The sequence below is a fragment of the Sceloporus occidentalis genome, unplaced genomic scaffold (genome assembly GCF_023333645.1).
Source record: "Sceloporus occidentalis isolate IW3139 unplaced genomic scaffold, rSceOcc1.0.p SCAF_2, whole genome shotgun sequence".
NCBI classification, from domain to species: domain Eukaryota; kingdom Metazoa; phylum Chordata; class Lepidosauria; order Squamata; family Phrynosomatidae; genus Sceloporus; species Sceloporus occidentalis.
Window position 1 is genome coordinate 179,436,575 of NW_028316982.1, and position 25,361 is coordinate 179,461,935.

Sequence of the window (25,361 nt, forward strand, 5' to 3'; positions counted from 1 at the left end):
TAGGAGGAATTAATGATCTGGAGCAGTTGGGCACTGAAACAAAAGTTGAGTAAAATTGTCTCTTGGTAGGCAAGTAGGTATTTATGAGATTATGAGAGTCACGGTGCACAGTATGAGAGTCTGGGACTTGAACCAGCCCTCTAGAGTTCCCTGTGTCACCATCATGATCCCACCAAATTATCCCTGCAGCTCATCAAATGGATAACTTTAATGGTTTCAGTGATTGCCGTTCTTTTTATGGAAAACTCTTGGAGATGCAAGAGGCTGTCACTTGCAGTCATAGTGATTCCTAGATCTCAGTGGATGGGAATGAGAGCTTTAAATTTTTCCATTCCTTCATGCTTATGAGGCTGGGTGTGTATGTGTGTGCATATATATTCATCCTTCAATTGACCTGGACCATTGAACTGAAATGTTTGTAAGGTTGCATATCCCTTTTCTAGATATATGGGCTTAAATTTGATTGTTACTTCAAATCAAAGATGACCCAGTGAATAAATACGAACTTGGTAAGGCACACTTATGTAATCCATTGATTCAGTGGCTCTGCTGCAGTTAGGCCTAACCATTAGAACTCATCCGAAGCAATTTGCTCATGAAGAACTGTCTGGAATAAACCAGGAGTGTCAGAATGGATGAGTAAAGTTGTTGTGCTTCCAAACAGATTTTCAAGGACCACTCTGAATTATTAGTTCCACTGTCATTAAAACAAAAACAAACAAACAACAATAAAAAACCCGCAAAAAACAGACACTGATATTTTTTTTTAAAAAGGGGGGGGATGCTTTTTCTAAGTTGGAGGGCAAAGGAACAAAACTGACTGCCCCAATTACTAAGCTTTTCAGTCCTGGAAGTAGTGTAGTAATTTATATAATGCATATTTTTTTGTAATAAAATTTATTTGGTCTTTGACCAGTATATGCATATTATACAGTGGCCCATTGGTATCTACTGAGGTTTGGTTCTAGGACCCCTATGTGAATACCACAGTGTGTGGATGCTCAAATCCCATTATATACAGCAGCACAGTAAAACGGTATTCCTTATTTAAAATGGCAAAATCAGGGTTTGCTTTTTGGAATGTATACATTTTAAAAATACTTTCAAGCTGTGGATTTGTGGATATAGAGGTCTGACTGTACGTGTTAGAGGTATTATTGGACCCATGGAAGTCCTAATCATGCCTCTTGCAACAGATGATAGAGTTGTTTATTTAGTGTTATTGATAGATGAAAAGCCAGGCTTAAAATAAACTAATAAAATAACTAATAAAATTAAAAGTATTGTCTCAACATAACATTAACTCATTATCTTATCCTAAGACATATCAGTAAATTGTTGAAGGAGAATTGAGTTTTCTTTCAAATGTCTTATAATATTGATACAGACAAACTTTTTGCAATTTCACTTTGGTGCATTCAAAAAAACAACAACCTTCATCTACAGAATTGGTCACCTCATAAACTATAAACCAGGCGATGCATTGGTATGTGTGCCCATGGGTGCAAATTTATAGCAGATGGTGAAATGAAAAGTAAAAAGTGAAAGGTTTTGTTAAACATTTAACAAATGATTTATTTTGTTATATTCACAACCAATTCCTCCTTTATGAATCAACCATCCCTGCTTTGTATTTTTATTAAGACTGTTATAGGAGAAGTGAACTTTCTTCTCCCACTTAATTCACATAATAGCCAGAAATGTGATACAGGTATTTTATCATAACCTCCTCCTGAAAATTTCCACTGGGTTTGATTTACATTGTATTTCATTTATATCCTTCTGTAGTCCTTTGGGAAAGTTGGGGAAGCTTGGAGCTGGCTCCACATCAGTTTCAACTGTGTAATGCTGAGGGTACAACTTGTTTAGCATTGACAATGTGACTGGCATTTATGATGCCTCTCTGGTCTCCTGTGAGCTCTTTTGGATGCTGCATGCATACTCTAGCTGTGGGAACAGTGCTATAAACATTGATATGGACCTTAATGTACTGAGTTGACAGATAATAAAAAAAACATCCTGGAAACAAACAAATCAGAGAAACAAGAACTGATTTATGTGTGATGAATTTCTCAAATCATGATGTAATTACAGTATTTTGTGTTTTCAATTAAATTGACTTACACCATTCTAGGTAAATATAACATTCTGTTCTCCTTGTTTTTCTGTTTTGCCTTCAGATGTGATCTCTCTGTGTTTTGTAAATATTAATATGGAGGAAAAGATTTTCCTTCTGATATAATTGCATGTTCTGCTAAACTCCTCCAAAGGAACTGAGTAAATAGCTCAAGGCATTTGACAATAGTATGATCTCCTCTGCTTCTTTTGAATAAAATGTATATTATACATAGTAATTTGATATGGCAAGGGATGCATATGCATGGATTAAAAAAATAACCAGAACCACTGTAATGTCAAATACAGTAGTACAAAACTAATAGGCACTTGTTCCTTCTAATGAAGATTTCCTTTGAGATCTGATAACCTAAATGTTCTTCTAGTATAATTGAAAGAATTTGTATTTCTCTCCACAAAATACATTGGCATGCAGGCTTTTCCAACAGCTTTAACAGGGAACCATATTTTAAGAATTATGTCAAACTGGTATTCCTCAAGAAATCACCAGCCCACCTTAAAAAAAAGATTTATCCCCTTAAATGTTCCTTTCTCATTATAATTAAGTGGGAAGGGAGAGAAATGTGTTTGGTTGCAAGCAAAATGTGTTTGATTTCTAACCAGGCTTACTTGTGACCTGCAGTTGCTCTGAGCACTTCTGCAGATGGATGCCTGTGGGCCGCCAATGTGTCCGTGTTCCCACCCCCTGCTGAAGTATGATGCTTAGAGGGGGGTAACAAAATGCTCCCTGCTCTAAACTCAATGTATTGCCAACCTTAAAAACAAAAATAAACAGCCTCCCAGGGAACAATAAACATTCCTTGCAGTCCTAGGAGATGAATTCTCTTTAAATCAGCATAGCACAAAGTCTCTTAAGTTTTGATTCCTGGCATAGCTATGGTCCAGTTAGGCTGGTAAATTTTAAACTCTTGACTCCTGCAACTGATTTGTTTGTTAACTATGTATGTTCAGTGCTGGACCTCTGATCCTCATAATGCTTTGGAAGAAATGGGTTATGAACATGAGTCAACAGTGCGATGCGGCAGCTAACAAGGCCAATGCGATTTTAGGCTGTATCAGTAGAAGTATAGTGTCTAGATCAAGGGAAGTAATAGTGCCACTATATTCTGCTCTGGTCAGGCCCCACCTAGAATATTGTGTCCAGTTCTGGGCGCCACAGTTCAAAAAGGACATTGAGAAACTGGAGCGTGTCCAAAGGAGGGTGACTAAAATGGTGAAAGGTCTGGAAACCATGCCCTATGAGGAACGCCTTAGGGAGCTGGGGATGTTTAGCCTGGAGAAAAGAAGGTTAAGAGGTGATATGATAGCCCTATTTAAATATTTGAAGGGATGTCATATTGAGGAGGGAGCAAGCTTGTTTTCTGCTTCTCCAGAGACTAGGACCCGGAGCAATGGATGCAAGCTGCAGGAAAAGAGATTCCACCTCAACATTAGGAGGAACTTCCTGACAGTAAGGGCTGTTCGACAGTGGAACACACTTCCTAGGAGTGTAGTGGAGTCTCCCTCCTTGGAGGTCTTCAAACGGAGGCTGGATGGCCATCTTTCGGGGATGCTTTGATTGAGAGTTCCTGCATGGCAGGGGGTTGGACTGGATGGCCCTTGTGGTCTCTTCCAACTCTATGATTCTATGATTCTATGATTCTAGGTACATGCTCTCTTTCAGTTTCTCCCATCTCTAAAAGTTATTCCTGATTTACACTTTCTCGGTACTTCAAGGGTCCTTCTTAATGTTGTTTGCATTAGGTCCCAGATCACAGCTTCTTTGCTTTAGAAACCAGCTCTGTCATTAGGCAGAATGAGGGTTGAGATGCCATGACAGAACAGTAAATTTCTTCATTTATGAATATACTGTGGTAGGGTAATTCTTGTTTTTACTGCCAGAGATGGGGGGCTGCTGTTTGTTGGTTTTTCTGTATCGCCTGCCCAAATAACTTTGTTTTGGATAGTGTGGTTCTTTAGTTCAGCACCGACTCCCAGCCATTCTTTATTCCTTATCCTCAGGCAATAATTGGATTAGTTAGCCATGTCAGCACTCTTTGGAGCTCATATAGAAATGCATTAAAATAAAAAATGAAAATGTTACCCTTGGGAGGGTCAGGATCCAGGATTCTCCAGGTACCTTTCCAACTTCAGGTTACCAGAGTTTTCAGCCTTTTACATTCATGCTGGATCTGTAAAAAAGTGTATCCCTGTCTTGCATGCTCCAAAACGGAAATGAGAAGATTTAAAAAGCAACTCAAGTAGGCCTCGGATCATGCTGAAAGATTTGCTGTACAGCCAGATGTTAACTTCAGCTTGGGGGTTATGCAGGGGTATTAAGAAAGATGTTCCACGTAATTTTGCAAAAGCAAAAAAGCTTTTCTCCTTACAAGATACTTGTCATATTTCATTAGGTAAAGGAATCCAGAACAGTGTTCCAGAGGTTGAACAAAAGCCTCAGAGAAGAAAATATGCCATATTTTTCAAAGATTTGTTCTGAATAAGTTTAGTTTTCTGAAGACAAAGGGATATATCAAATTTAACACTGGCAAAATGAAAATTTCCACTGGCACAATTGCGCTGGATTAGATTTTTACAGATGTGGTTGCGCAAAGCAACTAGTTACACCAGAGGTTGTGTAATGAGTTGCACAAAAAGTTGTTCAACCACTCGCAAACTAATTGTGCAATAAAAACTAAAAACAATTCTACTTTGCACTAACTCTGAAAATGTGTTATCATCAGCACTTTGGCCCTTTTGCTAGTGCAATGACACAATCCCAGATACAGATCTGGGACAAGATCAGAATAGAACCAGGCTACACATGTACAATAAGAGGGGAAGCCCATTCAATGTACACTTCAAATCAGATGCCCTTAATATCCTACTTACATATTGACATTGATATTGACACACTTATGCAATATAATTATAATGACATTATGCTAGCTCACTCTGCAATGGACAGACTAAAAGGTAATATGTTGTGGAAACTGAATTCCAGAAGGTGGAGCTGGGAAAACTCAAATTATTTCCTTCAACCAACACCACCAGTAGTTTGCCTGGATTAAACTTCTGTTTGTACACTGACACCTAGTCCATCACTTATCTCCCTAATCAAGCTGGGTTTTGTTGAAAAGACAGATATCTTATCTGCATGCTAAGTATACCACATCCTAAGGTTCAGTCACAGTGGCACTGGCAACAAGTAAAATGACAGGTGGAACAGGAAAGTATCTCAGTAAAAGTTGGTCCCCAACACTATATAATGCAATAATCCCCTTCCAATTTCAAATTAAAGAAAATAAATGTCAGTATAAACTCTTATAGCAAACCAGCTATTTTAATAACTGTAGAACATATCTGAACTGGGTTGGTGGATGTAACATTAGATCTGAGCTTTGTGGTACTCTTGGATCTGGTGCTGCTAGTAATCAGGAGTGCCTTTTCTTCATTTTAGACTGATTTACTAGCTGGGCCATTCCCTGGATAAGACAAATCCAGCAGCCATCCCATATGCCTTGCTCATATCTGAACTAGATTATTGTTATGTAATCTATGTAAGACTGGTTTTGATATAGAATACCTTACAGGTTACCAACTTGAGAAACTATACAGATTATATAATTCTATGTATACATAACTTTTAAAAAATAAATTTTATTGTATCTCTTAAAAAGTACAAAATCACATAAACTAACATCTTATCCTAAATAAAAATATATATACAATACTTTACTTTACACAATAAGACAATGACACCACATTGCCTACACAAAATCTAACTGTTCATATTCAAATGAAATATATTTCCTGGCAATAATACATCTTATTACATTTCTTTTTAATTCTCTCTCTATATGTTTTCTTCTTATTTTTTCCATACTTTTCCTATCTTGCATTCTTACATACTATTGAAAATATCACTCCGATCAAATAATAGTTACAAAATAAAAATTATTCACGTATTTAATTAGATTGACTAAACTAGGAAATATATTATTTATTTATACATAACTTTTGGTGACTTCCATGAAACCAAAATGTTGCTGTGATCTTTAAAGCCTAAATGGTCTGCGATCAGGATTTCCTATGGATGACTTGTTCCCATATAAACTTATCTTCTTGTTTAGCTTATCACATGAAGTCCAGCTTGATGTACAGCTGTCACCTAATATTCAGTAGATCTTTCCCTTCTTTTGAGGAAGACCTACTTGATTTCCTTATTATTAGCATTTAAGGTAGCATTTCCCAACTCTGTGGTTTCCAGGATTTGAGAGTCAAATTTGAAATTATTGGTACATAGGATGCTTTGGCTCCCTCTTGTCTTTCTTTCTTTGAAATGTCAATGTTTTGTTACTGTTAACTTGCAGAGTAAGCTACTTTGGCCTCTCTTCACAATTTCCTACTTATTTTTATTTTTCAGATTGAAGAAGGCAGTAAAGCTGCAGCTGCTGACAAGCTGCTGGCTGGAGATGAAATTATCAGTATCAATGATGTAGGCCTTTCTGGGTTCCGGCAAGAGGCTATCTGCTTAGTGAAAGGCTCACACAAGACTCTAAAGCTTGTGGTGAAAAGGTAAGATCATAATTCACAATAACAAGAACAAAGTTCTAGTTTTGCTTGAGGCTGTTGAATGATTCTCTTACTCTTAGCTTCATATATTTCTAACTATGGTCTTGAAACTGCCCAAAATCTAAACTGTCTCAGCTAGATAAACTGGGTTCATGGTGATTTATAAATTTTATTGATTTATTTATTTTAAACTCTTTTTGAAAAAAGAATCTGCATTCCTTTATGAATAAGTTATCACATGGCTGATTCCTGTGGACAAAGAACTATTTTCTGATTTGTTTGTTAAAACATTTCCACTAATTTTGTTTCATTTTCCAGGAAGTTGCAAAAGCCAAAGATTTTGCAGCATTGTTCTGTAGCAATTTTCAGTTGAAAAAGCTTGTAGGATAAAAAGCTGGAGCATACACACATCATTTCATTTCAAGGGAGCCTTGAGAACTCCTTAGGTTTAGGTGTACTGTTCATCCTAACCCCTTGTGCCAGTATCTAAATAGCCATACCTACTTAAGTGCTGTGTAGCTTTATCATAGCTATAGTAGGGCCTCACTATCTATGAGCTTGCCACCCAATGGCAAGCCCCATTGTCCCCAATGTCACTCTGCATGCATATGACTCTACTATTGGCCGCATGCATGTAACACTGCCATTAGGTACAAAAGGACTTGATGTCTCTTTTTTTTCCCCATATCTGCCGGGCTGTGTGTGTCCAGAACAGATCCCTGATGGATACGAAGGCCCAACTGTACAGTGTCATAGATTACGGGTGAGATAATTTTGACCATCTCAATGTTCTTCAGCTGCAACTGTAGTTGAGTTGGCTAAGGCTGATCGGAGTTACAGCCTAGCATCTAGAGCAGGGGTAGGCAACCTTTTTGAGCCAGGGGCTGGGTTGCTGTCCCTCAGACAACTGGGGGGCCGAACTCAAAATGGCGCCTGGAGCGGTGCGGAAGCTGCGGCGGGGGTAGAGTTGCCATAAGTCAGGACATCCAAACCGGGACAATTGTAGGACAACATTTTCAAATGTAGGACACCTTTTTTTTACATTGAGGAACCCCCCCCCCTGCTCCTTCCCAGCCTCTGTGGAGGCTGAGGCCCCCTCGGCCGGGAAGGAGCCCGCGGGACCACCTGCGTGGGCACACTCCTCCTCCTTCCCGGCCTCTGTGGAGGCTGAGGCCCTCTCAGAAGTCGGGAAGGAGCTGGTGGGGCTGCCCGCGCAGGCGCCCTCCTCCTCCTCCTTCCTGGCCTCTGAGGAGACCAAGGCCCCCTCAGAGGCCGGGAAGGAGCCCGCGGGGCACGTGTGATCACGGGCGGGCTCCTCACTCCTTCCCGGCCTCTGTGGAGGCCGAGAAGGAGGGAGGAGGCCGCAGGGAGGGTGGCGCGGCCATGCGCAGGAGGCACCGCCTCCACCTCGCCTCCTCCACCCCAGGCCTCGCTGCCCTCCTCTTCCTCCGCACGGCCATGCGGGGGTGGCAATCGGCGGCAGGAGTGGGCTGGGGTTGGTCCCAAGGCTTCACTGGGCCAGATCCGGCCCACGGTCCGTAGATTGCCGACCCCTGATCTAGAGGAGCCAAATTGCCCACTCCTGCCACAGGTTGAAATGGCTGTAAAAGTGTGGAAAAGTTACTTTTTGAACCACATAATCCCCCAGCCAGCGTTGATAGGGGATCCTGAGATTTTGAGATCTGGTATAAAAAGACCCTGTATAGAATGGGAAAATGGTTGCTACTTGCTAAGGAAACCTAAGGAGGTCTACAGCATATACTTAGCAATCTCAAACCAACATGTTTTCAACCCCGCTTGTATAATTTGGCTGTATCCCATCCATACTTCTCCTCTTCCTTGTGTATGTTCTATAATTATTTTTTTTTCAACTAAGAGCAATCTCTCAAGATATATCTTTGGGGTTTAAGTTAAGAGTCATAAAGTGCCCATGACAGGTGATCGCTAGGCCCTAGGTCTTCCACATTCAAAGTTAATGAATTCCATGCCTTTTCTTCTAACACCCATGAAACAACATTTTTTGTCAGCATTGTTGGATAACAAAGATTGGGAAAGGTAGCTGTCTGTAACCTGATGCCACTAAATAAGAAATAACAAATTTTTAGTGCCTGTATTAATACATACATAGATTATGCATTAATAAGTTCCATAACTTAAGGGAAAAATCATAACAGAAATAAAACTGTCATTGAACTTAATGGCCAGAATCCTATTGTTAATTCCATGTAAAATAGACTCACTGAATCAGTGTCAATTTACATGAATTTCTTTCATTCAACAGGTCTATTTTAGTTAGGAATCTTTTCTAAATAAAGCTTGCCAAAAACCCCTATGATAGGGCTGCCATTAAGATGGAGTCAACTTGAAGGCGCATAACAACAACAACAACAACAACAACAACATGTGAGTCAGGACTAATAGGTTTAGATCAGTCAAATTTACTTTTTAGTAAGGTATGCATGGGCTTTTATTTTTAGGCTCCTGAAAAGTCTGTTTTGTTCTCATGTTTTTATCAAGAGAAAATAATATATATATGTATGAATGTATGTGTGTATGTATTTATAGTATTTCTGTATCACCGCCCAGCTCACAAGGGCTTCCAAGGTGATGAACAAATAACAACCAATTAAAACAATGCAAAAATAAAAACATTTTTTAAATGTTTTTTAAAAACTCCTGAAATGAGTCTAAAACAACCTTAGAATGCAGTTTTAAAACAGCTAAAGCAGCAATTTTAAATAGCTGAATGCCCTGAGGAACAGTACTCTTTTGGCTTCCCATTGGAAATTTAAAAGAGATGGGGTAAGCCTAACTTTTTTGGGTAGGGAGTTATATGGTGGAGGCACTGCTACAGAGTAAGCCCTGTTATGTGTACCCACCAACTTAAGTTCATGAGTTGTTGGGTGTATGTCATTGAACAGTGAGTTAAATTTGTCTTGTTGTGAAAGGGAGCAACAAATGAAGAACACTAATCATAACAACAGATGACACTGTACGACATAGTGTGAATAGTTTCAGGGCATTCTACTAAAATAATATCTCCCAGGAACCAATAAATTATAACAAATTCCCATCTGGACTGTATTATAATTCACAACTATTTGGTCCTGCACTGGCTTACAGTTTGGAAAAACACACATTTAATGCATCATCTACGCTCTAAGTAATGGAGTAAACTTCAGAATCTGTTTACTTGCTGCCCTTTAAGGCTGCAGACATTCCAAAGTATAATTAATTGTTTTGTGACCTCTCAGCTTCAAAAGAGCTTCCTTTTAGGTATCCAGAGAGTTTCTGCTATGAATGTTCATCATCTTTTTTTATATTTACATAAATGTGTATCTGGATAGTGGTAGGAGATTCTTATTAGCAAGATAGCCCTGGCTTGATTTCCATGGACAGTTTTTGTCATCAGCTGAATGTGTGCTGATGGTGAAGGTGTTAGTTTTCATGCAGGAATTATTACGAAAGGTACTGGAAAAATAGCATGTATAGTGACGGCCTTATATGAATCTGTGGCATTCAGCTATCTCTACAGTACACTCTCCAGTGCTGATCACCCTGTGGGCTAGACTCTAAATCAGAATTCATTGAGGGAAGTTTAAGCTGCTTGAACTTTATATACTATTTAAAGGGCCTTTGTGACCTATAATACACAAGGTGTGTATAACACACAAGGTTAAATGCCTGTACTTCAGCCACTCACTCACAAACCATAAGGTTGCGAGTTCAGTCCCAGCCAGGGGGCTCAACCTCAACTCAGGCTTGCATTTTTCTGAGGTCGCTAAAATGAGTACCCAGATTGTTGGGGGCAATTAGTATAAATTTTGTAAACCGCCTAGGGAGTGCTTAAATACATAAGCAGTATAGAAATGAACTTGCTATTGCTATGTGGGGTTATGGCCTATTAAGTCCTGTATAGCTATTTGGCAGACCATATATCTCTGTATGAATCAGCCTGAGCTCTGAGACCATCAGGAGAGGTCCTTCTTTCAGTCCCACCACCAATCCCAGTATAATTGGTGGAGTTTTGAGAAAAGGCCTTCTTGGTGGCTGCCCCTAGACTCTAGAACTTCCTTCCCTGGCTGAAATCTTTTTATTCAGAGAGATTTTAAAACAGAAAGGTTTTTTTTAAAGAACAGGCTAGTGGATGATACATTGTATTAACTGAACTGTTTTAATAGCTTTTCATTTTTTTAATTGCATTTTATTCTTTTGACTTGAGATTGAATTGTTTAATATTGTAAATAGATTAATTCTGTTTTAATGCTCACTTTTTTATGTTTTTAATTGTATTGTTCTTTTAAATTGTGAGCTCCTTTAAGTCTCAGTTTTTTGGGGGAAGTGGGATAACAACAATAACAACAACAGTTGCTGCTGCTACTAATATTGCTAATACTGCGAATACTACTACTAACAACAATAATACCAGCAGAAGCAGCAGCCCTACATAACCTGGGTCAGACTATATCTCATATGGCTTGTTTGGGCCACAAAATCCTGAGGAGAAGCTATCTCTTCGGTCTATTAGTTTCACAGCCATGGCTAGTGAGGATATGAGATAGCTGTCCCAGTCTCTGAAACATCCTTTCAGGGGAGATTAGAATAGCTTCCTCTTTGCTGAGTATCTTCACATTTAAATACAAAGGAAGAGGAAAGCAGGAAAAGACATTTTTATTCTAACAGGACTTTTAGAACTGTGTGTGTTATCTGCCTTCAAGTTGTTTCCAACTTACGGTGACCCTAAGGTGAACTGATCAAGTTTCTTCAGAGGAGGTTTGCCATTGCCATCCTCTGAGGCTAAGTGTGACTTGCCAAGGGTCACATAGTGGATTTACATGGATTCATAGCCTGCTCTCCAGAGTCATAGTCCAACACTCAAACCACTATGCCATGCTAGCTTTCATTTCAGAACTAAAGGTATTTTTAAAAAGAAAATTTAAGAGAGTGCTGTACTTTTAAAATTATATTGTCTTTTAACACTGATTTTTATTATTTTTAATTGTTTTTTAGAAGTCCCAGTTTAGGGATTATGGGATTGGTGATTGTTGTTTTGCATAGCATGGGCTAGGAGAATCTTTGGACTGCCAGATATTTTGGATTACAGCTCCTGTGATCCTTTATCATTGACCATGCTCTTTGGAGTTGCTGGGTGTTGAAGTCCAAAGCATATGTATCTGTCCATAGTACAGTGAGAATGGACAGAAAAATGCCTTCCTCTTCCTTTGTATTTAAATGAGACCCAGTGAAATTAATGAGGAGCAGATTCAGAAGGAATAGAATTTTTATATTGCCTAGTTTATGTATGTGTATATATGTGCATTCAAGTCATTTGCTGACTTATAGCATCCTCATGTATCCGTATGGTTTTTTAAGGCAAGGAATACTCAGACGTGGTTTTGCCATTTGCTTATATGCTATTAAAATGCAGTTATTTTGAGCAGATATTTTACTGAAGGGAGGGAGCATCCAGCCCCCTTTCCCAGTGGGATAGCTGTCTTCTCAAGGCACCTACCCCGGGGGGGGGGGGGAAGGGGGGGATAGATGCTCCTCACCCTTTCCCCGGTGGGATAGCTGCCTTGGGAAGGCAGCTTTTCCCTCCGGGAAAGGGGCAGGGAGCCAATTAAAGGAATGAGAGGACAGGGGAGGAAGAGAAGTGCATGCCTGCTCCTTTTGCCCCGCCTACCCATCCCTTTAACTGGCTTCCTTATGGGTTTTTTTAGTGGTTTTTCCACATTTGCAGGGGTCTTGCACCCCTAACCCCCACAAACGTGGAAGGCCAACTGTAGTTTACTACTTGTTTTCTGAGTCATGAAGAGGGAATTGTGTGACTACCTGAGAGAGAAAATTTTGATTTACCCATACATGCAATAGTTACTACTCGAAAGAGCTTGCAGGTATTTCAGTATAATATGGAAGAGATTTGAAACAATGTTCTCATTTAGATACCTTAGAATATGTTATCCATTAATAGTAACATCATTTCATTTTTTCCATTTTTGGAAAGCAATTGGATTGTACCAACATATTGTACCAACAGACTCGACTCTTATCCGACAGAACGTGCAGCGAAGAGAGCCTTCTTCTCTGCACGTATTGCGTCTGCAGAGTCCCGTCCAGCAGAGCTGTTTAAGGTGGTGAGGGAAATGACGCAGGTGCCCCCTGTGCCAAATCCCTTACTTAACCCGACGACGGCATGCTGTGATGCGTTTAACAACTTCTTTGCAGACAAAATCTCTCAGATAAGAGCCGACCTAGATGCCACCGTTGAAACAGAGTCGACGAGGCGTCCAGTGACTCCGCCGATGTAGTCATACTGGATCAGTTCCAATCTATGAGTACTGATGACGTGGACAAGCTGCTTGGTAAGGTGAGGAAGACAACTTGCCCTCTCGACCCTTGCCCATCATGGCTGGCCATCCAGTGGGGGGATGCATTGATGAGATTCCTTACGGATATCATCGGTGCATCCTTCAGGGAAGGACATATTCCATCTTGTTTAAAGGAAGCGGCGGTTAGGCCACCCCTGAAAAAACCTTCCCTAGACCCCCTGGATATGAGGAATTATAGGCCGGTGTCATTGCTGCCATTTTTGAGCAAGGTGATCGAGAGGGCGGTTGCCCTTCAGCTCCAAGCTGTCTTGGATGAAACCGATTATCTAGACCCATTTCAAACCGGCTTTAGGACAGGCTTTGGGGTTGAGACTGCCATGGTTGCCTTGACCGACAATCTGCGTCTGAGCATTGACAGAGGAGTGTGACCCTTTTGGTGCTCTTAGACCTCTCAGCGGCTTTCGATACTATAGATCACAGCATCCTCTTAGACCGCCTGAGGGGGTTAGGTATCGGGGGCACTGCTTTGCAGTGGTTCCGGTCCTTCCTCTCGGGCAGGTCTCAGAGGGTGCTACTCGGGGACTGTAGCTCCAGTAAGAGGTACCTCACTTGTGGGGTTCCTCAGGGGGCTATTTTGTCCCCGATGTTATTTAACATCTATATGAAGCCGCTGGGTGAGATAATACGGAGTCATGGTGCTGGGTGTTATCAGTACGCTGATGACACCCAAATCTTTTTCTCCGTATCTCGTTCGTCAGCCTCGAATTCTGATGGCATCTCTTCTCTCAATGAATGTCTTCAGGCGGTAATGGGCTGGATGAGGAAAAACAGATTGAAACTGAATCCAGACAAGACGGAGGTGCTCATGGTAGCGGCCCCGAAACCAAGAATTGGGTTGCAACCTCCAGCCCTGGATGGGGTCACACTCTCCTCCAGCGACTGTGTTCGCAGTCTGGGGGTGCTCCTTGACTCGTCGCTCCTGATGACAAATCAGGTAAATGCGACGGTCAGGAGTGCCTGTTATCAGCTTTGGCTGATACGCCAGCTGCGCCCTTTTCTGGAAGTAAGGGATCTCGAGACGGTTGTGCACGCGCTGGTAACCTTACGCCTTGACTTCTGTAATGCACTCTACATGGGGCTACCCCTGTGCTTGACTCGGAAATTACAGCTGGTTCAAAACATGGCAGCCAGGCTTGTCTCAGGAACATCTAGGAGGGACCACATTACTCCAGTTTTGAGGTCCCTCCACTGGCTGCCTATCAGCTTCCGGGCCCAGTACAAGGTGTTGGTTATCACCTTTAAAGCCCTAAATGGCTTGGGTCCAAGCTATCTCAGGGACCACCTCCTCCTGTACAATCCTCCCTGCGCTCTCCGGTCCTCTGGGAAGAACTTACTGCAGCCTCTAAAATCTAGGCTTGCGGCGACCTCCCAGAAGGCGTTCTCTGCTGTCGCCCCCAAACTCTGGAACGACCTGCCGGATGAGATCCGTCAGATAACATCATTAGACAGCTTTAAAAATGCGGTCAAGACGGATCTCTTCCGGGAGGCCTTTCCAGATTAACCATCCCGGTCCAGGTTCCCTGATTCCCTCATTCCTCCCGTGGCCCCATCTTAGTGATGGTTGAGGATCAACAGAGGGATATCAGGGGTTTTAGTTTTTAATTGTTGTTTTTATGCTTTGATATTGTGTTTTTAATATGTTATACTGTTTAATACTGTCTTAAGGGGGGGAGGGATAAAGTGTTTTTAATTGTTGTATTTTATATTTTACTGTTGTCAACTGCCCGGATTGGTTTCCCATAGGGCGGTATACAAATAAATATTATTATTATTATTATTATTATTATTTATTTGCAGTTGAGACAATATGATTAACAATTGATCCATCCTCATAGAACACCTTTTCCTTTCTTGTGTTCTTCCTTTCTTCCTTTTGGTAACTTCAAGGCATTTTCCTAAAAAAACACTTTCACTCAAACCTAACTGCAATAAGAAAATGCACCGGACTACTTCTCTTCATGTAAATTTTTATTTTGTCAAAAGTTGTACCAAACGTCTTGGATAAGGAGTACAAATTTTACATATTCATACCATTATTAAAAATTAGCCATTAGTTAGAAATTAGTAATTATTATATACCAATCCATTCTCTTTCCCCTAAACATCATATTATTTTCTCATCCTTCAAAAATCACGAGACACTGGTTGAGAGCCTGCATCAGAATTTATGAGTACCTTTATGATGATGTAGCTACATCTCTTACACAATACAGAAACCTTCCATTGAATTGTGACAACATTCATTAGGGCACTATGCATAGTGCCCTGTGGTACAACAGGACCATAGTGCAGTGGGGCCCAGAAGACTGTTAACCCTGTTTTGCACTCTCTGTGTTTGAAGTTCCCATTTGAAAATAACCCTGCCTTTTTAACCATCTCCTCAGTTGTTCTGCTTTTCTGTTTGAAACTAGATAATGAAAAACAGATCTGGGACTGTGTTCAATCATTTATTTCTACAGGGAACAGCCTAACACAGTCCAGACTCCTATTGAATTGCAAGTGCAAAGGAAGAACTAAAAGTGCATAATTTAGACAGGTGTGTGAAAATGCAAGCATTGTGTATAATACACAAACATGTAGTGTATTGTTAAAGAACTTTTAGAAGATATTCTATAAACCCTTTTCCCATTGTATAGGTGGGATATAGATTCTGGTAGTCTGTATCCTGAAAATCCCAAAGCTAGGTAAGGCAAGCAAAGTAAGCCAAATCCTATTTTGAAAAAGCAAGTTGATGGCAGCCAACTCCAAAAAATTGGCCAACTTAGTCATAGGTTAAGTCAATTTTTTGAAATCCTCTAAGCTGTTATTGAATAATTTTGTGTACAAAGTATGTTCTGTACTACCGTATGGTCAAAAAACTTAAGAAATAACTTTCTTTTTCTCATTTCAAAAAGTGGAAAACACACACTCCCCCCCTTTTCTTGCAAACATTGTCAGTCTTCCTCCCCCTAAATTACTTGGCTTCTACTACTGTCCATCATACCCCCCTTTCTTGCAAACATTGTCAGTCTTCCTCCCCCTAAATTACTTGGCTTCTACTACTGTCCATCATACAGCACTTACCATGTGGCAGCAGGTGAAGATGGGTGATTAGCCTTCTGCCATTGTCACCATGATAACAACACGTTGTATAGCTAGGTCACCAATCCTCCTCGTCCTGCTGCTCCCTTTATGTATGTGGTGTACTTTCAAGTTGTTTCTGACTTATGGCAACCCTACCATGGGGTTTTCTTGGCAAGATTTGTTCAGAAGAGGTTTGCCATTGCTTTTCTCTAAGGCTCCTTTTATATCCTGGTCCAAATCAATGCAGTTGGCCCAAGAGTAAATGCAGTTAACCAGTTAGGAACTTGCCATTGACCTCAGCAGCAGACCCAATTTTCTGCCTTTTGAAGACACCAAAACGTTGTTGCCAGAGGTGTCAGCCTTACTCTGATTAATGGTAGAACAAGTCCTAAGAATAGACAGTATCTGACCAATAGTCTGACTCCGTACAAAGCAGTTCCCTATGAAACTGTGTTCCTCTTTGCCCTGCTGCCAAGGATCAGAGCCATTGTAAACATCAAGTGCAGGGTGAGGCACATATTTTTTGCATTGTGGTAGAAGATATATGAGATACAGGTAAAACCCTTGTTGACTATAATCTGCTTAGAATCATAGAGTTGAAAGAGATCACAAGGGTCATCCAGTCCAACCCTTGCCATGCAGGAACTCTCAATCAAAGCATACCCAACAGATGGCCATTCAGCCTCTGTTTATAGACATCCAAGGAGGGAGACTCCACCACACTCCACTTTACTTCATTTAAACATATGTATTAACACCCTCCCCCCCCCCCCCCCAAATACTGTGTAAAGCTCTCTGAAAAACTTTTGGTGAATATATAAATATTCTAAAGAAATAAAATACATTCATTTCTGAGAGCATGCACTCTGGAAGGTTCTTCATCTCCATAGTATGAATGCATACCCAGTACACACATGTGCAAACACAGGCTGCGTCTCCACTGCAGAAGATGCTGTGACACTGCTTTAACTGCCATGGTTCAGTGCTGTGGAATCCTGGGACTTGTAATTTGTTGTGGTACCAGAGCTCTCTGACAGAGAAGGTTAAATATCTCACAAGAGTACAAATCCCAGAATTCCATAGCATTGAGCCATTGCTATTGCTATTGAGCCATGGCAGTTAAAGCAGATTCTGGATGGTGTGGGATGGGAGGAGGTCAAAGGGGGCAACACCATGAGTTACTACACTGGGTGATGCCAAACCTAGTGATGTCACTGGCCTACAGCACCTGATATCCATTGGTGGTCTCCCATCAAGTACTAACTAAGGCTGACCCTGCTTAACTCCCAAGATCAGACAGGATCTGGTGCCTTTAGGGCTTTTAGGCCCTTACCTCTGAAATATTTATGGGCTGCAAGAAGCAATCGTTGTACGTAGAACTGCTTATTCTTAGACAGTAGATGAGAAAAGACACACTTTTGTAACACATCATGTGAGTTGTGTTCATTATAGAGGATCATAATTTTATTAAACCGGGAAGTGAATCATGCTGGAAAGGACACTACTTTTATTAAGCGTGTATTAAAATTGCTTAAGTCATGTTTACCCAGAGATGATTATGAAGGAGGGTCAAGGTTAGCAAGCATGAAATCAACCTTGTTCTTGATTATTTTCTTCATCTATACAGGTTATACCAAGCTCGACTCAGGCTCCAAGCTCGACTCAGGCTTGCATCCTTCCGAGGTCGCTAAAATGAGTACCCAGACTGTTGGGGACAAATTAGCTTACTTGCTAATTAGCTTACTTGCTGTTCACCGCTATGATCTTTGGAATAGCGGTATATAAATAAAACATATTATTATTATTATTATTATTATCACGATGCAGGTGTGTGTCTGTGTAAGTACGCATAGCCATGTCAAGAAAGCAGAGACAGGAATTTTGTAATGGAAAGCAACCAGCAAAATTGGCAGATTGCCCAGACCATTTCTTCTTTTACTTATTTAAAAATCCTCTTTTATAAGATAATGTGTTTCAGTTCTCTAAGAATAAGGGTTTTTAAAAGCAAAAAATATAGCCATTCCACAGACACAACTGAAAAACTGAAGGCTGCTTCAGTGTTTAGAAAATTCATCAGCAGAAGGTATTCCATAACTATAAATTGTGTCATTCTGTTCCATTCCCCCCAACACTGGAATTAGCACCAGATGAAAGAAACAGTCCGAAATTTTAAAAACTGTTTTGAGTAAGAGGAAACATGAGAAGAAGGATGAAGACATATTAAGGAGTAATCCAGCATCTTTGGGCTAGATCTCACCAAGGAAAGGAAGCAGGCCAAATCTAGAAGACAGCCACCACAAAAATGAGGGAAACTTAACACAGTACTCAGCTTTCTCCTTCTTCCATAGGTTCATTATACAGTGATCTCTTCTCATTGAGTGCTAAGAATGATTTTGGCACAATGCAGTGTGCACTTTGTTAATGTCTGTTTCAGTGTTTGTATCTGTTACTTTTTGCGGTCTCAACATTATAATTTCAGAATACATTGTATTTATTGTCAGCACTCTGCATAGTTTCTGATGTTCTTAGAACTTTGAATCACTGAGTAATTTTATTTTTCTGAATATTTGGCATTCAATATTATTTTTCAAGTAATCGTTCTTTTGAAGAGAAATGACTTGTGGGTATGGCTTTTTATTGAAACTTTGGTTTATTGATCCAATAAAGAGCTTGTTTATTTATTTGTTTATTTATGGTATTTATACCCCGCCCATCAGCCCTAATGGCTATCAGAGCGGTTTACAATTATTATTGTTAATTAGACGGTTCCCTGCCCTCAGGCTTATAATCTAAAAGATTATGTCAATATATCACTGTTATACAATACAATGCAAATTGCACAGCACTCCAGATGCTGGACTGCAACACCCAACATTCCTCATCCTTGGCTGTACTGGCAAGGGCTCCTGGAAGTTTCAGTCCAGTAACATCTGAACTATTGTTGTTGTTAACTGCCCTCGAGTCTATCTCGACCCATGGCGACCCTGGGGGTGAGACATCTCCAAGACTCCCTGTCCTCCACTTAGGTCCTGTAAACTCATACCCATGTTCTCCTTAATAGAGTCCATCCATCTAGAATATGGCCTTCTTCTCTTTCTACTTCCCTCCACCTTTCCAATCATTATTGTTTTTTCCAGTGAGTGACTGGACAGCCGCAGTTTTGTCATCTTGGCTTCCAGGGAGATCTCTAGCTTGATCTGCTCCAGGACCCATTTGCATGTCTTTTTGGCTGTCCATGGGATCCTCAGCACTATTCTCCAGCACCACATTTCATTTTCTTCCTATTCACTTTCTTCACTGTCCAGCTGTCACATCCATACATGGTAATAGGGAATACAGTGGCTTGTGCGATTCTGACTTTTGTGTTTAGTTGTATATCTTTGCATTTTAGAATTTTTTAGTTCTTTTATCGCCACTGTTTCCATTCTTACTCTTCTTCTAATTTCCTGACTGCAGTCCCCATTTCTATCAAGTTTTGATCCTAGGTATGAGAACACTTTTACCACTTCTGTTTCTTCGTTGTCTGAATTTGTCAAGATTCTCCATTATCATTATTTTTATTTTCTTTGTGTTCAGCAATAGGCCTGCCATAGCACTTTCTTCCTTGATTTTTCTTAGTAGTTTCAGGTTTGGGAGGTATGCTGCTAGTATTATGGTGTCATCTGCATATCTTAAAAAGTTAAAGGTATTCCCTATTGACACGGTTGTCAAGTTGTGTCCAACCATAGGGGGTGGTGCTCATTTCCATTACTATGCTGTAGAGCCAGCATTGTCAAAGACTACTCTGTGATCATGTGGCCAGCATGATTGCACAGAACTCTGTTTACTTTCCCACCTAAGTGGTACCTATTTATCTACTTGCATTTGCATGCTTTCAAACTGGCAGAAGCTGGGACTAGTGAACAGAGTCGGCATCTTAACCACTAGCCACTGCATCCCAGTCTGTATATCTTAGCTTGTTGATATGCCTTCCTCCTATTTTCACTCATCCTTCTTCTGTGTCCAAGCCTGCTTTTCTTACAGTATGTTCTGCATATACGTTGAACAGGTAGGGTGATAAAATGCAGCCAGGTCAAGAATACCAGTAATTGGTGGGTTTGCAGAACTGCTCATTGGGAAGCATTGATGACATTACTGCAGGCCTGGTGTGGTGCTTAAAGCCTCAGGCTAGAACCTAGGATAGCTAAAACCAAAACCTTCTTGGCTGCAAACCTTATTGGATATTCTTGCGCCAATGCGTCCTTTTGTCAAACATCTACCACACTTAAGGATTATTGTTACAATAAAATGGATTAAATCTCCCTGTGATATATCCCTCCTTGAACTTCTCTGTGAAGAGATGGGGTATAACTGGAGTGAATAAAATACAGAGCAATACTCTGGCGGGTTACAAACCGCCAAAAAATACGTATGGAATACGTATTAGGGTTAGGAAGGGGCGGTGCTTCCACACACCCCTAACCCTAGTACGTATTCCATACGTATAGGGCTGCCATAATTGTCCACTTTTACCAGGGACAAAATGTAGGACAAATTCAAGACCAAACTGTAGGGCAACTGCAGGACAAAACGCAGCTCAAAATGTAGGACATTTAAGGTCCACCATTTTTCTTCAATGTCCTACATTTTGGGCTGAGTTTTGTCCTGCAGTTGTCCTACAGTTTGGTCTTGAATTTGTTCCACATTTTGTCCCTGGTAAAAGTGGACAATTATGGCAACCCTACATACGTACAACATGGCGGCGCCCCTTCCACATGGGGGCCGCCATGTTTACATATCGGACGCTGTGCATCGGCACGTGTCGCGGCTTCTATGACGTTGTGAGTCTGCCCCTGGCGCCTCGCGATGTCATAGAGGCGCCGCTTAAAGAAGCTCCATTTTGGAGCTTCTTTTTCGGTCCGTGCGGGAGCCGCGCGGTGTGGCTGCTGCGGCTCCCGCACAGAGCAAACGGCGGCGGCGGCAGACTGCCTCAAAGCGGCGGTTTATAACCCGCCTCAGTCTGCTAGCAGAAAGCTTCATTCCCCAAAAGGGCCATTGAAGGATGACAGCAAATTTTTGTGCAATTCTACCCATTTTTGTTTTTTGCTCCCATTCCCTATTTAGTGAGTAAATCAAGTCACTAGGTAGTCAAATTAACCAGGAGGCTATCACTATGCTAGTGTCACTTAGCTCTCTGTCTCTCACTTCCATTTGACACAAACCCTGTGTTTGTCCAGCATTTGCCAGGATCAAGGATCTGCTGTGCATAAGCCAACTGGAGTTGAGTCCAAGCAGTACTTTAGGGGTGGTGAATGGTAAGCTTTGGGATACCAGAATAACTAGGAGGAGTGATGCTAGAGTTATTGTTCTGTTTCCTTGGCATTGGACAATTTTAAAATGCGATTTCAGTAAATTTTCTCCTCCTCTTAAGAGACTTGAAGCCACAGCCACAGGCATAAACAATTTGTTTGGAGACTTCTTGTACTCAGTAGGGATGGAAACATGGACCTCCCATTTCTGGGACCCAAAGCAGACAAGTGCTTGGAGAATCCTTAGCCAATTCCTTTTAACAAGCTTTTTTCCTGGAAATTCAGAGTACCACTTGTTTTAAGTGTTTTAAAAGAAGACATGACAGTTGCATAAATAGATAACATCTGTGTGCTAATAAATTTCTGGACTTCTCTCTCTTTTCACTTGCCCAGAATTTATGGTAAGGAATTGTTTGGTGGGAACTGCCTTTAAAAACATTCCCCTCATTTCAGGTATTTTAAAAACATATCACACTTTTCAAAACAGAAACCTATCATATGTTGTGCAATGAGAAATAGAATGCTCCCAGATCTCTAAACTTGGCTTGGAAAATCCAAGTCAGACATTCTTGAACTGTAAGTCTTCTCATCCTTGGCCATGCTAACTAGGATTTACGGGAGTTAGAGTCTAAAAACATCTGGAAGACCACAGGTTTTCCTTGGAATGCGTCACTACAGTTTAGCAGCATTTTAATGGTCATGGTTGCATCATGCAGAATCCTGGGATTTGTAATTTGGTGAGAGATCTAGGTTCTCTATTGGTTGTTGTTGTTGTTGTTGTTGTTAACTGTCCTTGAGTCGACTAACTCATGGCACCTCTGTAGATGAGACATCTTCAAGCCCCTCTGTCTTCAACTTCTCTGCTCAGGTCCTGCAGGTCGGTGTCTTCCCTGATTGAATCTAACCACCGAGCATGTGGTTTTTCTCTTTCTACTGCCTTCACCTTTCCTAGTATCTTTGTCTTTTCTAATGATTACTTTTTCCTCATGATGTGACCACAGTATGACAGCTTCAATTTAGTCACCTTGGCTTCCAAAGAGAGTTCAGGCTTGGTCTGTTCTAGAACCAACTTGTTTGTCTTCTTGGCCATCCATGGTAGCCTCAGCACTCTTCTCCGACACCACATCTTGAAAGAGTTCATTTTCTTCCAATCAGCTTTTTTCCCACTGTTCAGATCTCACATCCATACATAGTGATACAATGGCTTGGACTATCCTCACTTTTGTGTTTAGTGTTTTCTGTTTGGAGAGCCATAATAAGTGTATTAAACTTCTAAGCAAATAATTCTACTAGTTATCTGTTGGGAAACAATTATAAATAGGATGAAGCCATGCCAGTTAAAGTAGTATGAAATGACTATAACGAAACAAATCCCGTTATTAAATTTTGCACGTGGAATAGTCTGCTTACTCCATGTTGACCTTTGATGGATCCTGTACACCCCTGGTACCCCTACAGATCCCCCCATTTGTTTGTTTTATAAATAACAATGCTAGAGGGCATGGATTTGACTCTAATCTCTGTTTTACCCATTCTGAACCAGGAGTAAGTGGAACATCTCATAGATTCCCTCCCCCCAGAAATAGTGACAGGGCAAATAAAATGGCATCATGCAACAGGAAGAGCCAAAAATGTCCCTCCTGCCCTGTGTATGCCCACCTTGCCATAGTGTAGAGTGCTCATTTTGTGTTATAGTTTTACTGGAGCAATCCCTCAAATAACTATTTTTGTCAAAATAATCCTAATGTTTGAGATCTATATTTTCTTTGATCGATACATGAGTATGCTAAAAATCTAGAGTTTGCTTGTTTCCGCACATGTGATGGAATGCTTGCCTGTTGTATTTTGTTTTGTTTTTCCTTTTGGAAGGGGTACTTTGTCCCTCCTTTGTTTGCCATATTACCAATATCACCAAAGTAATGTATTGCAGATTTAGAGTAAAAAGTATTCTTAGCCTACTCACTTACTAAAATGCCTTTCAATTGTTATAATCTGTTTCTATTGCAAACCCTGCTTCTGAACCATTCAGTTCTTTGCTTAGAGGTGACCCCTGGTGGATATTGTTTTCCTTGACTCAAATGATTTGAATTCCATGAATGTAATAAATTGAATGTTGTCCTAGATAAGGGAATAAAACTAGTTCCAACCCATGTGTGCACTGTTGCCTACATGTAGTAATGTAGGTAACAAAAATATTTCATTGCACTTGTCCTTGCTGGAATAGGGAGAGACCAAGGAATAGGAAGAATGTCTGAATAATGAGTCTGTTTCATTGTCCTTTAGCTTCAGAACTGTATAAAGAAGATGAAGAGAGCAGGAGAAAAAAGAAATGTGGCAGCATCTTTAAGATTTTTATTTTACATGAGCTTTCATGGGTATTAACTTACTTCTTTGCATGCAGTACCGAGTGGTGTTAAGGCCTTAGGTACAGCATAACTATACAGTTGTGGGAATGGGGTAGAATAGGATGCGGAGAAATGCAAATCATGTCCTTTGCCCTAAATTTTCAGAAGGCTAGACCTTCTGTTAGACCTTTGTCTGGGGGCAAATATATTGATACTTTCTACCTCAAAGAGTAAAGGGGAAATGCATGGACTAATTTGAGATAGCAAAAAAGAAAAAGGTGTTCTTGGTTCTTCTCCCCTTGTGCTGGATGTGCAAAATTGCAGTTGCTTCTTATATATTATGGATTCAGACAGGGAATAGGTTTGAGGGTTCTCATTAGACACATCTCTGCACAAATGGTATTTCCCATTAGAAAGGACACATGGGTCTAAGTGGATGCAACTACCTGTGTTGGTATAAGATAGCCACAGTCAGATTTCCTGGCCTTCAGTATGTCCCTGATGTGCCATGGCTGCTTTCCCCAAGTAGTTCTGTACAGCATACGGACTTTGCATTACCCATAGGTTGCTAAATGTGTGGGAAGAGGAAAGGTGGGACATATTACAGAAAATCAGGCAGGGCATTGGTGCTGCATTCAGAAATGTTCAGCTAATGGAACAAAAATATATTTTACATCTTGGATCTTTTTTACTGTTGCACTAATCTGCAGGTATAAAATGCACTGTGACCACCAGACAAGGTGATGCCCTTTTCTATTTGCTGGCACATGGCAAAGTTTGCCATTCCATTTCTGCATTGGTAGCAATTTGTGTGACATGATGCCTGGGGAATGGGGGCAGGATGCAAGCTTATCACTACTGAAAGAAGTAAACCTCCTTTTAGGTTTGATAGGTGATCTTTCAATGGTTTCCCCTTCATTGAAGAGGCTAGATGTGAGAGCAGAGCCAAGTTACCCGAGGAGTGTACCGTTACAGTATAGTAGTTGCACTGATGTGCTCTAAGTTGGCGTTGTTGTGTAAGGATTGTACTTTGTAACAAAATAAATGTAAGAATTTTGTAGTAGAGTTGAAGACATAAAGGCAGAAATATATAGGCACAAAGTGACTGAAAGAGGACAAACTGTTATTTTTTTAAAAAAGGCTTTGAACCTAAAAAAAAGGCCTGCCTGACCTTAATGGGCCCTCTAGAACATGTCAAAATTGTTTTTGATCATCCAGAGATGCTGCATTGCCATTTGAAGCAAACAACTGAGCTTGCAGCTGTTCCTGAACAATCAACCCTTATGAAATACGGATTTCCCATCTGGCGTGGTAGACTATTTTGTCTAGGTCAGTGGTCCAGAAAGACAGAGGAATCAAGCAGGAAAGGCCTATAGTATTTCTAACAATAGCCACATCAGTTGTTGTTGTTTTTCCGAACAGATGCACTCAGTTGTGCTTTAGGCTAGTATCCTTTAAAATAAGAGGAGAAAAAATGGAATTTCCTGAAAACAGGCTTTGCAGGTGTCATTTTAGGTTAAAAAGATAGCCTTCTCAGTTTAGGATGTACACATTTTTTTTAAAAGAAAGAAGCCTGGAAGTGCCTT

At 40.6% G+C, this 25,361-nt stretch overlaps 1 protein-coding gene across 2 annotated transcripts in view; it reads left to right on the forward strand.

Moving 5' to 3' along the window:
* Positions 1-25,361, forward strand: part of SHROOM2 (shroom family member 2) — a 159,167-nt gene that overhangs the window by 66,622 nt on the left and 67,184 nt on the right. For both annotated transcript variants that reach the window (XM_089511592.1, XM_089511593.1), the window contains exon 2: positions 6,542-6,693. In XM_089511592.1, the coding sequence (XP_089367718.1) occupies positions 6,542-6,693 (152 nt within the window). The remainder of the gene's footprint in view (positions 1-6,541; positions 6,694-25,361) is intronic.